Source organism: Prunus mume, linkage group LG5 (assembly GCF_029339155.1).
Source record: "Prunus mume cultivar Tortuosa linkage group LG5, ASM2933915v1, whole genome shotgun sequence".
Lineage (NCBI taxonomy): Eukaryota > Viridiplantae > Streptophyta > Magnoliopsida > Rosales > Rosaceae > Prunus > Prunus mume.
In genome coordinates this window covers 13,328,181-13,344,222 of record NC_142702.1, presented here as the reverse complement: position 1 = coordinate 13,344,222, position 16,042 = coordinate 13,328,181, and the positions used below count along the sequence as shown (strand labels likewise).

General features: G+C 38.6%; 1 protein-coding gene across 1 annotated transcript; it reads left to right on the top strand.

Annotated features, from left to right (window-relative positions):
* The first annotated feature begins 1,054 nt into the window (after positions 1-1,054).
* LOC103331195 (glucomannan 4-beta-mannosyltransferase 9-like) lies at positions 1,055-5,510 on the top strand. Its single transcript, XM_008233803.3, has 9 exons — positions 1,055-1,794; positions 1,886-1,984; positions 2,547-2,799; positions 3,249-3,359; positions 3,458-3,594; positions 4,002-4,115; positions 4,196-4,395; positions 4,675-4,869; positions 5,027-5,510. Exons 1-9 carry the CDS (start codon positions 1,513-1,515, stop codon positions 5,187-5,189), a joined length of 1,554 nt encoding a protein of 517 aa, XP_008232025.2. The 5' UTR covers positions 1,055-1,512; the 3' UTR covers positions 5,190-5,510.
* The last annotated feature ends 10,532 nt before the right edge of the window (positions 5,511-16,042 follow it).

Below are 16,042 nucleotides of genomic sequence, written 5' to 3'. Positions count from 1 at the left end.
AAGAGATGGGAATGCATGCGGGCTTAATTATTTTCACTGCTATAATAAGCAAAAGAGGTAAAGAGAAAGTTGACATACCTTGTGTACAAGACAAGCACACAATAGTCATGGTCCCTTTCATGGTCTACTAGATCTAAAAGTTTAATAGCATAATTGGGTAAACAAAAAAATAATGGTGTGATGATTCTTCTTCAATTAGAATCACTCTTCCTCACTTTTTTTGGATGATGGTTTGAAATCCCACAGATTACCTAGTCCATAGAAAAAAGCAGTCACGATACTGTTCAAGCAAAAAGATAATAAAAACACAAAGATAGAACCCATCAAAATATATGTCTACCAAAAAAAAAAAAAAAAGGCTATGAGCATTGAACGTTATTTCTTTAAAAAATCAATGATACTAGGGACACCGATTTTTTTTAAACCAAGTTTATTCACTAATTAAATGATGTGTCTGCACATCTATAACATGTTAGAGTCTTACTTGTTAAAAGCAAATAAGATTCAGAATGGATCCATATTTGAATAAATGATAGACCGACATATTATTTCCCTCAAATGCTAGCCAGGTTGTTATTTTGAATAATTAATTATGTAGATTTTTGTTTGAATGTATGGTCTAAATCAGAGCCCTCGTTCACCCTCAATTTGATTGTTGAACATTTAAATTTCTGAAGAAATAAACCTAGCTGGTTTTTGGAGGCACCCAAATGAATCCAGAACCCGATTAATTGAGGTCTAATTCAAGGTACAGCCAACGTTTTACCTTCCAAGAAAATGATAGCTAAACTAGCCAATTCCAGTTAATGAGCATTTAATATAAAGAAGAAAAAAAAGGGAGTGCCAAAAGGAATTTATAGATAGAGGCTCAACTTATGATAATAAACAACTATACTTTTCTTCAGAATAATTGTAAATTGTACTGCAAACGCTGCCGGAATATGACATTGTTTCAGGTCCACTGTCTTTATCATTTTGACCTGTCTCTTGTTCTTCATATAGCTATTATTTTTCTTTTTCCTTATATATACATACACTGCATGTCACACATAATTTGCAGCCTCAAGCAGTAAGACTTCTCTGTTTTCATAAATAGCAGAGCAGGATAGCCATTACTGAAGAGAAAGAGAGACACTTAATTATATTTGGTTCTCTCTCTCTCTCTCATCAGGTTTGGCTTGTTTTGGTGCTTTTCTTGGTGATTTTTTGAGTAAAGTCCAAATCTAGTTCTTCAACCTTTCATTCGTGATCATAAAAGCCAGAGAGTGTGCTCGGATCCAAATTCACTGACACAAGTACATCCAGCTCTCCAGCATTAGCTTGAAGTAACTCAGAAGCAAAAATCACTGCAAACACACCAAAAGCTAAACAGAGCGAAAAAGAAGCTTGTTCTTTTCGCAAAGCCAGAGAAACACCTTTACTATATATAACCAATAAGCACTTCTAGTCCCAAACCCAAAAAAAAAACAGCACTTCTAGTCCCATCAGTTTTTTCATTGCTTTCTCTTTCCAATGGACACATTGCAAGTAGGGCAATTTGGGTTGGTTTTGCAGCAAGCCAAAGCCCCACTGATTGTGCCATTGCTGAAGTTTTTGGTGGTTGTATGCTTGGGCATGTCTGTGATGCTTTTTGTGGAGAAGGTGTACATGGGCATAATAATAATATTTATTAAGCTGTTTAGAAGAAGGCCTGTGAAGCATTGGAAATGGGAGGCCATTAAGGATGATGTTGAGCTTGGGAACTCAGCTTACCCCATGGTTCTTGTGCAAATTCCCATGTACAATGAAAGAGAGGTACTTGTTTCTTTTGTCTTTTGAAAAGATAGTTTTTTTGTATTTGGAGTTTTTTTTTTTTTTTTTAAGCGCATTGTGCTGCTTGATGCAGGTTTACCAGCTTTCTATTGGAGCTGCATGTGGGCTTTCCTGGCCTTCTGATAGGATCATAATTCAAGTTCTTGATGATTCAACAGATCCAACCATTAAGGTTCTTCCTTCAAACTCATTTATTTAATTTAATGATTTTTTTTTTTCCTTTTGCATATTCTTTAACCAAAGTAGATAGACCGATATGTCATATTGCTCTGATAAAGTGTAAATCTGTACTAGGCATTTAAACAAACATGATCAATAATTGATACGAGTAATTCTATCACGTAATATGTTAGACTGTTTGATAAGAGAATATTTCATATTAATTTGTATATTGTTTAAAGTTTTTTTAGTGTCTGTGGGTCAAATCTTATAAAAGTGTTTCAATGATTAGTCTATCAAAGAGAAAATGTTAGTTTATGAAAGAGAATAAAAAAAAGTCATCTTGGTCACCCGCATAGATAAATTTTAACCAATCAAAATCCATTAACTAATGTTTACCAATCCAAACGTGCTCTAAAGCCACTTTGACCTCCTTCTTTAAGCATTCCCTTTTGGGGAAAGAGTCCAAAGCAGCAATTTCCCCATCAAAACACATAAAAGACCAAAACTTTCCCGATCCACTCAACAAACCTTTCAATTTCTGATGTGGATTTCTGGCCTGGAAAAAACTACAGGATTTGGTGGAGCTAGAATGCCAAAGATGGGCAAGCAAAGGAATAAACATAAAGAACGAGATCAGAGACAACAGAAATGGGTACAAAGCAGGGGCTCTCAAAGAAGGCATGAAGCACAGTTATGTCAAACAGTGTGACTATGTTGCCATCTTTGATGCTGACTTCCAACCTGAACCTGATTTTCTCTACCGCACCATTCCATTTCTGGTCCATAACTCTGATATTGCCCTTGTTCAAGCTCGCTGGAAATTTGGTAATCTTATGATTAATCTTGTTTTTATTGTATTTAATTAAATTATGCTCGTTACTGCCTTGGTTTGGTTTTGGTGACAACCATCCTTGCTATGAATCATGAATTTATTGCCTTTTGGATTTAAGTTTCTGGGTCTCTTTGACAATACTTCTTTTCTTTAAAAAAGATATAGAAATCTAGAGCTAGTGCTTAGATACAGGAGAAGTTTTAGTCCACATATGTTAGTTAGCTGACGCATAAGAAACCAAATCCCGATTAATCGAGCACTTAACAATTGCAGGGTTTTCAATTTTATGGATTTTTAATTGTATTTGTTTAGATTCTGCTGTGAAATAACTTGTGAGAGAGGGAGGATAAGTCTTTACTGGTTATCCAATATAGGAAAATAGAGTTGTAAAGACACAAGGGTAAGGGTAAGGGATGATGATGGCTTCTTGGTGGCATTGCAGTAAATTCGGATGAGTGTTTGATGACAAGAATGCAAGAGATGTCACTGGATTACCATTTCACGGTGGAGCAAGAAGTGGGGTCTGCAACTTATGCCTTCTTTGGTTTCAATGGTATATCTTATTTTATTTTTTGAAAATTACTAACGGAGCTATGTAGAAATGTTTCAAGTATCCCTAATTAATGATATGACACTGGGAATGTGATGCAGGCACGGCGGGTGTTTGGAGAATTGCAGCGCTCAATGAGGCTGGAGGATGGAAGGACCGCACAACAGTGGAGGATATGGATTTAGCAGTCCGAGCTAGTCTCAGAGGCTGGAAATTTGTATATCTTTCTGACCTTAAGGTAATGAAGTTTGTTAAAACGGTTGTAGTCTTGCAAAAATATCAAGAAATCTCAAAAGAAGTTAGCTACCTAAGCTTACAACGAACTAGAATTAGACATCCTCTGTTATTGAGGTTTCATAAATTACCTCGGAAATAAAATTATGCTGTTTTAGTACAATTCCATTGACATGAGCAAATCCCATATGATACTTTCTTTGTTTCTGGTAAGAAAAAGGCATGCATGCATGTATAGTGCAGGTACTGTAGATGTAATATGAAAACATGTTGGGAAAACAACAGAAAATTATTTACTAACCAACCTGAGTAGAGAGCAACCGGTGGTCAACGTTTCATTGGACTTTCCTTATTGTGTGATAATTGTCCATTTCACATTTGATCCCATATTAATAATTGTCTACATTTCAGGTGAAAAATGAATTGCCAAGTACTTTCAAAGCCTACCGTTATCAGCAGCATCGATGGTCTTGTGGCCCTGCTAATCTCTTTAGAAAGATGGTAATGGAGATTGTGAGAAACAAGGTATTTCCCTACCATATCTGTTTTAGTTTTTGCCTAAGTTTATTCCTTCATACTCACTGTTACTTTACAATATATTGCAGAAGGTGTCCCCATTGAAGAAGTTTCATGTGATCTACAGCTTTTTCTTTGTTCGCAAAATTGTAGCACATATCGTCACATTTGTCTTCTACTGTGTCATTTTACCAGCAACGGTTTTGGTTCCTGAAGTTCAAGTTCCCATCTGGGGTGCTGTTTACATTCCTTCTACCATTACTCTCCTCAATGCTGTTGGAACTCCTAGGTCTCCTACGCTCCCTTTTGTTCTTTTCCTTTTGTAGTGAGCCAGTTTTCTTTTTTCTCTTGTGGTACGTCGCATTATTAATGGCAAGCTATTTAGCTTTTCAACCCAAAACGCAGTGTTTTCTTGGGGTTTGGGTTTACCGTGGGTAACGTTGTTGTTTCAACCTGTTATAAACTTTAGCAAACCTGCAGAACTTCTAGCTCTCCATTGACAGATATGCAAATGTTTTCCTTTGTATTTACTTATTAATTGCTAATGCTTTCGAGGTCATATTTACAGATCACTCCACCTATTGATTTTCTGGATCCTCTTTGAGAATATCATGTCTCTGCACCGGACTAAGGCGACATTTATAGGTCTTTTTGAAGCAGGGAGAGTAAATGAATGGGTCGTCACTAAGAAACTGGGAGATGCTCTCAAGAAAAAATTAGGTGCAAAAGCTCCCGGGAAACCTCGATTAAGAATTGGAGAAAGGTATAAATCTATGCATTTGGTTTCTGTTCTGTTGATAGAATTCCTTTAAAATGAATAACTTTTCAATTTGTTATGATCGCATTTGATGCCACAAGATCTTGTCAAATGTAAGAATATGAAGTTTACATTTTCTTTTCTTGTGATTACTAATAAACAGACTACATATGCTTGAGCTCATTGTTGGATTCTACCTCTTCTTCTGCGGCTGCTATGACCTTGCCTTTGGAAAGAACGGCTACTTTATCTACCTATTCATCCAATCTGTTGCATTCTTCATTGCGGGGGTTGGTTATGTTGGCACCTTTGTCCCCAACTCATAGCCCTACACATTGTTTCAAGAATTCATTCATCAACATCCCTTCCTTTGTACTGTAAAAAGAAGCACCAACAAGCAGCAATAGCATATGGATTTTGAAACGAAAAGCAGAAAGCAGAAGAAAATGCAACTGGTGTCTAGAGAGGAAAGTTGTCAAGCCTTGCACGCAAAAAATTGTTTCCCGCATCATGCTTGAGGGGGCATTTGTTGAAACGAAAAAAAATTTCCAAAAAAAAAAAAAGAAAAAGAAAAAAAAGAAAAAGAAAAAAAAGATGGCTGCACACATTGAAATTCCTATAAAATAAGACCACCAATATTCCAGCTATGGAGCGCGTGTTCAAATTTAATTACAATTCTTTGCCTATAGGTTATTTGTATGAACAGTTTTTAAAAATTGTCAATATAATGGCAGGTGAATTAGTAGAATTTGAAGCTAAAGTGTTTGTGTCAAAAAATAAGGCCAAGGAGTGATCATTAATTTAATCTCAAACTCTTCAAAATTAAGGGCCTATAAAAAGGGGTACATGGCTAGGAGAAAGTGGGGAGGCTGTGGAGGGATACAAAAACATAAAAAGGAAGCCGCAAGGCCTTGGGGAAGAATGGAGCACATCTGTGCTGAAGAAAAATGCCGCAAGTCCTGCATACTTGGTATAAAATCCATGAACCAAATTCTATGGATGATGAATCCATTTTGGGGTCAAACTCATAAATCAAATTCAGTGGGTGAGCAACCTTGAAAAATCATTGGATACGAAATTCATTATTGGGTGAGAAACCCTGAAATTTATTTGCAATGAGAAATCCATGATTGAGAAACCCCGAAATTATTTGGATGCGAATCCATTGGTGAGTAACCCCGAAAAATCATTGGATGCGAAATTCATTATTGGATGAGAAACCCTAAAATTTATTTGGGATGAGAAATCCATGGGTGAGAAACCCCAAAATTATTTGGATGCAAAGTCTATCATTGGGTATTAAACCTTGAAATCAAATCATCGGGTTTTGCACCCCGGAAACAAAGCTTGGGTTTTTCACCTGAAAACAAATTTGGGGATTGCACCCTAAAAATAAAGTTTGGGTGTCACTCTCAATCAAGAATTGGGTTTTGCACCAAAAAAAAAAATCATTGGATACGAAATCCATTATTGGGTGAGAAACCCTAAAATTTATTTGGAATGATAAATCTTTATGGGTGAGAAACTTGTCTTTGATAGAAATTCTCAAACAAGCATTAAAAAAGCTCTGAGATTTCTATTTGAATTATTGACCGCTAAAGAGTTCAACATGCTGATCTGTGCAAAGACCAACCTCTCAAACCAAAGCTCGAAGGGCCCAACTTGTTCAAATTACTGTTGCTGCCAGCTGCAAGGAAAAATGATGCTTGTCACTTTTTGCAGGATTGGCTTATTAACCAAATATCTTTAAATGGCTTTCAAGCATTATGACAACTTGAAGAACCCAAAGAGATTTGGTCCACGTCAGATGGCAAACCAAATGGTCAAGCCTTTTGTATAAAGCTCACGACAAAGCAAGTCATCGTCGTTGGAAATTGATGTCTTGCACATCTAAAGAAAACAAAGCCAGCTTTAAAATAGAAGAAAAATAGAAGAGGGATGCGGCAAAAGCCACAGCATGAAAGTCCCAAAAAGCAAGAGGATTTCTTCCCTTGGCATGCGGTAAGCTAACAAATCTTTGAGTTTCACTAAAACACCCAAAATGGGGGTTGAAATTATAAAAAAATCCAAGCACTATTTAAACATATAAACACACCCAAAACCCATCATTACACACACTCAAAACCCATTTACAAACACACCCAAAAAGTTGACTTTGAGGTTGATTTTGGGTGTGTTTCTATGTTTAAATAGTGCTTGGGTTTTTTTATAAATACATGTCTAGGATTGAGTTTATTTATAAATTTGTAATTTTACAAAGCTAATGTTATTGGCTGGAAATCCAAGAAGGCCCACATACTCGAGACAAGTTCGAGAGAGTAAAACACCAAGGCTTCATGCTTGAAAGGATCTCAATCTAAAGTCCGTTTGCAATAGTGTAGGTCCGGCTCAAATTCAAAGCTGAGTCTATCAGGGACTGCCAAATTAGTTGAAGTGGGCTTCATGGGCTGCTTGTACAAAGTCACAAAGACCACGCAACAAGTTCGAGAGCTAACATAAAGTCTAAGTTATGCCCATTAAATCCAAAGCGTCCATTAATTCCCAAGGCAGCAAATTAAGGCTCAAGTGGTGTAAAACCACATCAAAAACCTAAGTGGTACAAAACCACTTCAAAAGCCCCACTAAGAAATGTGGGAATCAATCATTGTGGCAAAGAAGCTATTCATAAATGAGTGTCAAGAGATTCATCCATGGTGTGACGGTGACTCCAATCCAAATAAATGATTGGTTATGCCCTGAGCATAAAGTTCAATTTCAAAAGATAGCAAAGGAGCATCAATATGGATTAACAGGTTTATCAATAACAAAAGCCCATTAATCTCAAATCCTCCAAATCATGCATCGATATAAATGCATGTGTCAGTGATCAAATTAAGTTAGTGGGTTCATCAAAATTGCCCATTAGTTGTTTTTTTATATATTGACAATGAAAAAATGGTACAAAACCATTCCGAATTTCTCATGGGTCATCTACTCTTGCAAATTTCAATGAGATCATATTCAAATATCTCAATCACAAATTTCTTAATTAGTGGGTCACACTTACCCATTAATTTCTGAATTTGGAACTACGTCGGTTTTATCCCGTCAAGGATACATAGGCAGTCTAGCATCCCAATAGACGCAACCACAACCATAAGAAAAATGTCGTCAAAGGTTCGTGCAAACACTTTCCCAAATGCAAATGTCAATTGTAGAAAATTAATGGGTTCATCAAAATTGCTCATTATTTTCTTGGACATTGACAATAAGAAAAATGGTACAAAACCATCCAATTTTTCCCATGGGTCATCTACCTATTCAAATATCTCAAACAAAAATTCTCAATTAGTGGGCTACACTTACCCATTAATTTCCAATATTTAGACCCATCCAAATTTCAATGAGATTAAATTCAAATCTCTCAAACACAAATTCTCAATTAGTGGGCCACACTTACCCATTAATTTTCAATTTTTCTCATAGGTCATTTACTTATGAAAATCTTAAAATCTCAAAATTGTCTCCAAGACACAAATTCTAAATTAGTGGTCACACTTACCCATCAAGGGTACGTAGGCAATCTAACATCTCACTAGATGCCACCGTAACCAAATTTGAATCCTTGGTGTATTCTAACCAAATTCACCAGAGCACTTTTCCAAGTGAAAATGTCAATTTTAGAATATTAGTGGGTTAATCGAAATTTCTCATTATTTTTCTTGGACATTGACAATAGGAAAAATTGTACAAAACCATCCAACTTTTTCCATGGGTCATCTGCCCATGCAAATTCCAATGAGATTAAATTCAAATATCTCAAATACAAATTCTCAGTTAGTGGGCCACACTTACCCATTAATTTCTAATTTTTTCTTTGGGTCATCTACCTATGAAAATTTCAACATCTCCAAATTGTCTTGAAGACACAAATTCTTAATTAGTGGGCCACACTTACTCATTAATTTCCAAATTAATTCTTTGAACTACTTTGATTTGATCCCTTCGAAAGGCTACATAGGCAATCTAGAGACTCAATCTAGATGCAACCGCCCAAATCTTAAATCCAAACAGAATCTCTGGTTTATTCTTAACCAAATTCGCCCCAAACACAATTCAAAATTGAATCATCGGTTTATTCAGTTAAATTCACTCAATACAATATGAATCAAATTTTCCTTGCAATGAGTAATTTATTCATTGTAATTTTTTTGAACTACGAGTGGCTTGATTCTTGTAAGGGATATGTAGGCACTTTGAGGTTTGACTTAGGAGAAGCCGCAAAACTAAACACACACGTTCTGTTTCTTTATGATGGAATCAAAGGATGTTCCTTTGAAGCAAGGGACTGTAATTAAGAGACACCGCGTCTCGAATGAGTCAAACCTAAAATAATAAAACCCCATTATTTAATTAGTGGTGGTGAAATTATGTTGGGAGGTTCACATTTTTTCTTCAACAGTGTGGTCTAAATCGAGCCCTCGTTTGCCCCCAATTTGATTGTTGAACATTTAAATTTATGAAGAAATAAACCTAGCTAGTTTTTGGAGCCACCCTAATGAATCAAGAACCCGATTAATTGAGGTCTAATTCAAGGTCTAGCCAACGTTTTACCTTCCAAGAAAATGATAGCTAAACTAGCCAATTCCAATTAATGAGCATTTAATATTAAGAAGAAAAAATGGGAGTGCGAAAAGGAATTTATAGAGGCTCAACTTATGTTAATAAACAACTCTACTTTTCTTCAGAATAGTTGTAAATATGTAATGCAAATGCTGCCGGAATATGACATTGTTTCTGGTCCACTGTCTTTATCATTTTGACCTGTCTCTTGTTTTTCATATAGGTATTATTTTTCTTTTTCCTTATATATATGGCTTTTTATCACAAAACGTCCCTAAAGTTTGTGAAACTATCAGATTGCATCTTTAAAGTTTTTTTGTATCACTTGTGGTCCCTAACATTAATATGAGTGATCTTAAATAGTCTTTCCGTAAAAAAAATCGTTAAATCCCTATTTTATGAGGGATATAATCGTTAGATCAATCCCTTTTTGACCTCTTCAAAGCCTGAAACCCATTTGCCACTAATTTGGAACCATTTCCCTCCATTTTCTTTCATCACCCTCGTCCGACAGCAACTTGCATCAATGTACCTCCATGGCGAATCTCAAGAGTAAGCTTGTCAGGATCTGCCAAAACAAACACTTAATCAATCCCAATAATTGAAGCCTGTTTTTTACCTTCATTACCTGTTTCAAGCCCTAATAACATACTTAAGACAAACCAACACTAGCTATTTCAAAGCCTTTCTATAATAAATACATACACCAACCGCATGAAACAAACCAAATATGAACACTTCGTTTTTAAATTCTTCAATAGATTCTCAGCTTTATACATTGGAGCCTTTCCCCCTTTTCGATAGTTTTCATTTGCTCATCCATCTTCTCTCAATCACTTATGCAGATAGGCTTTACTGCCCAATTTTCCACTACTGAAAAATCTAATTTCTCAGAGAAAGCTTAGAAATGGGTCTGATGATGTTGACGATGACATCTAGGAAATATATTTGAAGCGTGAGGAGGTAAGAGGGAGTTGATCTGACAATTATATCCCTCATAAAATGGGGATTTAACGAATTTTTTGACGGAGGGACTATTTAAGAGCATCCATATTAATGTTAGGGACCACGAGTGATACAAAAAAAATTTAAGGATGCAATCTGATAGTTTCACAAACGTCAAGGATGTTTTGGGATAAAAAGCCTATACATATATATATACATACACTGCATGTCACACACAATTTGCAGCCTCAAGCAGTAAGCCTTCCCTGTTTTCATAAATAGTAGAGCAAGACAGCCATTACTGAAGAGAAAGAGAGACACACTTAATTACATTTGGTTCTCTCTCTCTCTCTCTCTCTCTCTCTCTCTCTCTCTTGGTGGTTTTTTGAGTAAAGTCAAAATTTAGTTCTTCAAGCTTTCATTCGTGATCATAAAGCCGGAGAGTGTGCTCGGATCCAAATTCGCTGACAAGTACATCCAGCTCTCTAGCATTAGCTTGAAGTAACTCAGAAGCAAAAATCACTGCAAACACACCAATACAACCAAAAGCTAAACAGAGCAAAAAAGAAGCTTGTTCTTTTCGCAAAGCCAAAGAAACACCTTTACTATATATAACCAATAAGCACTTCTAGTCCCAAACCCCAAAAAAGCACTTTTAGTCCCGTCAGTTTTTTCATTGCTTTCTCTTTACAATGGACACTGTTTGCCCGTTCTTGGTTTACTCCTATGATGGAAGGGCAAAGTTCCCTACTGGCTTGAGAACCATAAACTGGTCAACAAGTCAGCTTTCTTTGTTGTGCGAGCATGCCACTGCTAGCAAAATTTCTAGCAGACTTGGTTTGGAATGGATAACTTGCGTCCCAAGTTACTGATTTCTGCAAACAAACGATTGTGAATTTGGATGAGGAATATCTCCCAAGTAAGTTCTTTTCCTGCCTCAGACTGGTGAGGACTTTAACAATTTATCTCAGTATAAGGAGGTTGCCTTGGCCAGAATGGTTTGATGGGATTTAAATTGTTCTTTAGGCGGAACTGCCTTTTACAAAAAAAAATATATATATATAACAGTGAATGCTTATATTAGAGGAAGATGAAGGGACAGCCGGGGCTTTATTTCTGTCGAGATAGAAGGTTCAGTGCACTGGATCGAGATACCCGGCCGGATGGGACGCGGGTGGATGGACCGTTGACAACCTTGGCTGCTAGGCTTCAACTTGTAAATCGATACCAAAGGCTGATTCTGGCAGAGCTTTGATGTACCTCATGCTTTTGTGAAGCTTTTGAGTGGCAGAACTGCAATCTTCTTAATCTGCACGGGCAGGAGTGACGGTTTTTGAGGGCTTCAGATGGGCTAGAGACTGCACTGTGAATTTTGTTGAGGTTTTCCATACTTGGAGGAGACTCAAACCCTGCCTGTCTTGGTTTGCTGAACCAAATTTGTAACGAAAGAAATCTCGTTTTGAATGACTTGTTTCTTAAATCTGGATTTTGTGTATCCTGATCTGGAGCTGGTTTCACTTGAAATTCAAGTGGGCTTGTTGGTTGATTTTGAACTTGTCTGTTGACGGTTTTCTTTGTGTAGGATCTTTGTTTGATTGGGTGATGATTTTTTTGTTGTGTGTTCTTTACCCTGTTCACTCCTTCTTGTATTTATAGTAAAACTGTTTCTTTTCTGGAGTAGGGTGATTGTGTTTATTTATTGGGCGGCAAAGATATCTCCCCCCTTTTTCTTTTTTTAATGGAAGGAAAGAAAATAGGATTTCTTCAGTTTTGGCAGATAGGCTCTCAAATAGGCAATCACTTCCCTGATTTTCTTGAAAAGGAACCTAATCTCTTTCCTAATTTCAACTGCCCCTTGTGAGATTTTACCCGTGATGGTTAGTTTGACTCCTTTTCGACAGCTCCCGCTTTCCGCTTATCCCTCTTTGAGATTGTAACTTGCCTATCTCCTTGGGAGAATTACCTTCTCTGAAAAGACAGAAGAAAAATCTCTGAATATACATATATATATGTAAGAGGGATTTGATCTTCAGTTTTTTCAGAATCAACTTGATGTCATGAACCCTTCAATCACTTCTTCTATGACAGTTGCCATTGCTGACTTTTCTTTATCCCAGAGATGTCACGTGGGATTGTTCCTATTTCTGGGCTCCCTCTTCCTATTATATTGGGCCTGTGAGGCCCAAATTAGCCTTGTTTGCTCTGATGAGCCTTGGGCTGGTCTCTTCTGGTTTTTTGGGCTTCCATCTTTCTTTGATTTTTTGCGCTTTATTCGGGCCTAATTTTATTTGGGGTGTGTCAATTTTGGCCCAAACAATGCTTAAGTCCAATCGTTTTGAACGCAGTTTCTGACTTAAATGACATGGCCATTAAATTGGCGTGTGGTAAATTCCCGTTACCTCACGTCGCCACTCTTCCCACTAAGCTAGTGCCCGTGTGAAGCAGTTTTCATTACTAGCTCTTTATTAGCTAGTCAATATCAGGTGACGCCTTGTCTTCTCCATGTCGATGTCTTCTCTTTCCCACGTTTTCTGGCTTCTTTAAAAGAAATTTAAAAACCCTCCGTTTCTGTTCACCAAAAAAACCTAGTTCTTTCAAACTTGATTCCTCTTGAGCTTTCTTTCTTTCGATAACTTCCTTTCGCTCGATCCTGCCTTGCCCTTCCTGTGAACCTCCCTTTTTAGAAAAAATAACTCCAAGAAATGTCTTCCCCGAAATCCCGTGCTCAGTCTTCCTCTGCTCCAGTTCTTCCAGACTACATTACTGGGGCTGGGATTGATAAGCATGCGATAGAGGTTAGGAGCAAGCTCCATCCTTTTGCCCAGAAAAACCTAGATGAAAATGTCCTCCATTTGTTCGAAAACACCTTGGTGCTGGGGCCTCACTGGTTTGGCCCCGTTCCTCCCGAGATGGCAGAGCTGATGAAGAAGGATGCTGAGGCCCCTCTATGTTTCGAGAGCTCTTCTGCTCTGGCTTCTCATTCTTGGGTTAGCAAGAATTTGAGTCGTTCGTTCCCATCCAGTGAAGTGAGAAATAGCCCACCAAGTGGGTGATTGGATTGATGACTTCTTCCTCGATTTGGGGCTCACCGGAAGCGGGCTGGAATTTATGACGCCATACTCCTATCCAAGCAATCTATCAACAGGATGAGAACTCGCTTGCTCTGTGTTTCGGAATTCGCCAAGAACACCTTCGATTTTCAGATAGGCCCCATGGCTCCGACTTGGATATGGCTCGATTTTTGGCTTTAGGCCTCATGGAAGACCTGTTGATGCTGTTGGTGATTATCACAGAAGAAGGATCAGCAAGCTAGCCAAGCCATTCACTATTTCACCGATCAACTGTAATTGCTCCTTCTCCAATTATCTCGAAAATTTAGTGAGAAGGACAAAGATCGCAGATATGTTGTTCCTCCCAGTATTGGTGAACAGGTTTGTTACGCTTAATCGCTCTTCTCGCAGCTTCGCTTGAGTATAGGCATTTGGCGTAAGCTCGCATAATCATACCGATGTTGGACTCGGGCCTACAGCTCGCTCATCTATTCAAGAACTCGCATACCGCCACCCGAGTATCCGCGCAAATCATCGCCTCGGTGCCTTACGGATGATTCAGATCTAGCCGCAGTCTATTTTCCGAGTTAAGGTTTCAGATATAGTTCGCTTGAGGACCGTGTTCGCTCAACCATTGTTGTCGCGAAGTCCCTGCGATCAATCGATGAGTACCGATGATCTTCGGCATTGTACCAAAGGTGCAGCAGCGATGGCAAGTGGTGATCGGGAGGACCTATCCGTGGTTTCAACTTTGACATCGTCCCGCTTGAGAAGGAGCAGAAGATGAATATGCCGAATCGATTTTAGGAAGAAGTTCCCGAGTGTGACCTTACCAGAGATTCGCCTCATAGAGGAGGAAAACCTCCAAATTATCATTTAGGCTAAGTCTACCATCCCAACTTCTGTAAGGCAACTTGGCTGCCTCACCATACCCCTCAAGTCATACTGTGTCGAATCGGGGTCTTCTTGGAGGGACGCGGATGACTTGGAGGTCCACAAAGATGCCAGGTGTGCGGTGAATAAAATCAACAATAGTGCAGATGCCCTTTATCCTTCATGGGAATTGAACTCCTGCAGTTCTGTGGAGTTTGATGCTTGGTGGAAAGCCGATTCCGTGATCTGCTTCGCTCAAAGACCGCACTTCAGTCCTTTTAAGGGCTGGGACAATTGGAATGTCCATTCGACGATTTAGAGACTCACAAATTCATGGTGCAGACCATCAAAGACATCAACATGCAAGTTATAGAAGGTAATCTCTCAGTTCTGTCTGTTGTTGCCCATTCTGTTTTTAGTGATGATGCTAATCTTTTCTCAGATGTACTCAGATCCCTCTTTGACAAAGAATATAGGGAGCCAACCAGCCCAAAGTGGAGAGGTGTTTGGTAAGTTCGTGATATTTATTCAGTTTCTCCTACTACTCTTCTACTGGTTTGACCTTTGACTTTTGTCCTCCGTGATAGTTAATTCTATTATTGCTGGGGATCTGAGCCCTCCAGAATGGAGAAAAGGAAGAAGAAGAAGAAGAAGAAGAAGATCGGTAGAACAGACTCTGAGGCCACTTCTCCCGTTAAAAGAAAGAGAAAAGAAAGCCCTATGACTCTGTATTTTTTGACAGCTTTCCTCTTTGAATTCTTCATAATCTTGTTCTCAAACTTATTTTTTGTCTGTTGCAGTTAGAAGTCCTTCTCCTCCTCTTACTAAGTCAAAAAGACTTGGAAAGAAGATTGTAGAAGAATATGTGGCCCCGGAGGGAACTAGGGTAGTTCCTACCACCACTTCTGGCACGGATGATGACTGAGAGAGGCTTTCAAAGCTGTGGAGCAAGAAAGGGAGCTGGAAGAGCTGGAAGAGGTAGGAGAGGAGCCTCAAGAGAAGGCCAAAACAGTGGAAGAAGATGTGAGTTTTATATACTTGGCAGTATTTGTTTCACTGCACTCTTATTTTCCTGTTCTAACTTCTGTGCATCCATAGGAGGAAATTCTGCTGAGGTGATAGCGGAGAGCATTGCCTTGGCTCAAGGCAGGAAGATATAGGGCGAGGCTAACCAACCAGAGGTGGCCCTTTTTGATGATCCAGAGGCAGAACATTCCACCGCCGCCCAACACCGAGGATCAGCAGAGCAAATCGGATCGAGCCCGGGAACAATCGAAGAAGTGGTTCCCGCTCCAAACCATAGTAGAAGTGGCTGCCTCGGCTTCATGGTGAGTTCTGCCTTACTGCCTTTTCCTGTCTTAGGTGGTTCTGTCCTGTTCCTCCATCTCTTTTTGACCCTCAAATCTTTATAGGCGTAAACATCAAAACCGCTGGGATCTTGGCAAGGTGAGGACCATCCCTCACACCTCCGATTGTTGCCGTGAGTGCTTTTGTACTTTTGTTTTCTTCTTTTCTGCTTCTGCCTTGTTTTGACTTATGCTTCCTTCTACAGATGCCTATACATTCCCTTGCAGTTCATCTACCACGGCCTCTTTTGCTGATCCGAGTCGGGAATTTGAAGCTATGGACCTAGATGCCCACTGATAAGTTGGAAAAGCTCACTCTCTGTTGGTAAGATAAAGTCCAGAGCGTGGAAGAAGCAATGGAGA

Coding starts and splice junctions, on each gene's coding strand:
- LOC103331195 (XM_008233803.3), top strand. CDS start 1,513: ATGGACACATTGCAAGTAGGGCAATTTGGGTTGGTTTTGCAGCAAGCC. Junction 1,985..2,546: donor CAACAGATCCAACCATTAAG/GTTCTTCCTTCA, acceptor AAAAAACTACAG/GATTTGGTGGAGCTAGAATG. Junction 4,396..4,674: donor AATGCTGTTGGAACTCCTAG/GTCTCCTACGCT, acceptor TCATATTTACAG/ATCACTCCACCTATTGATTT.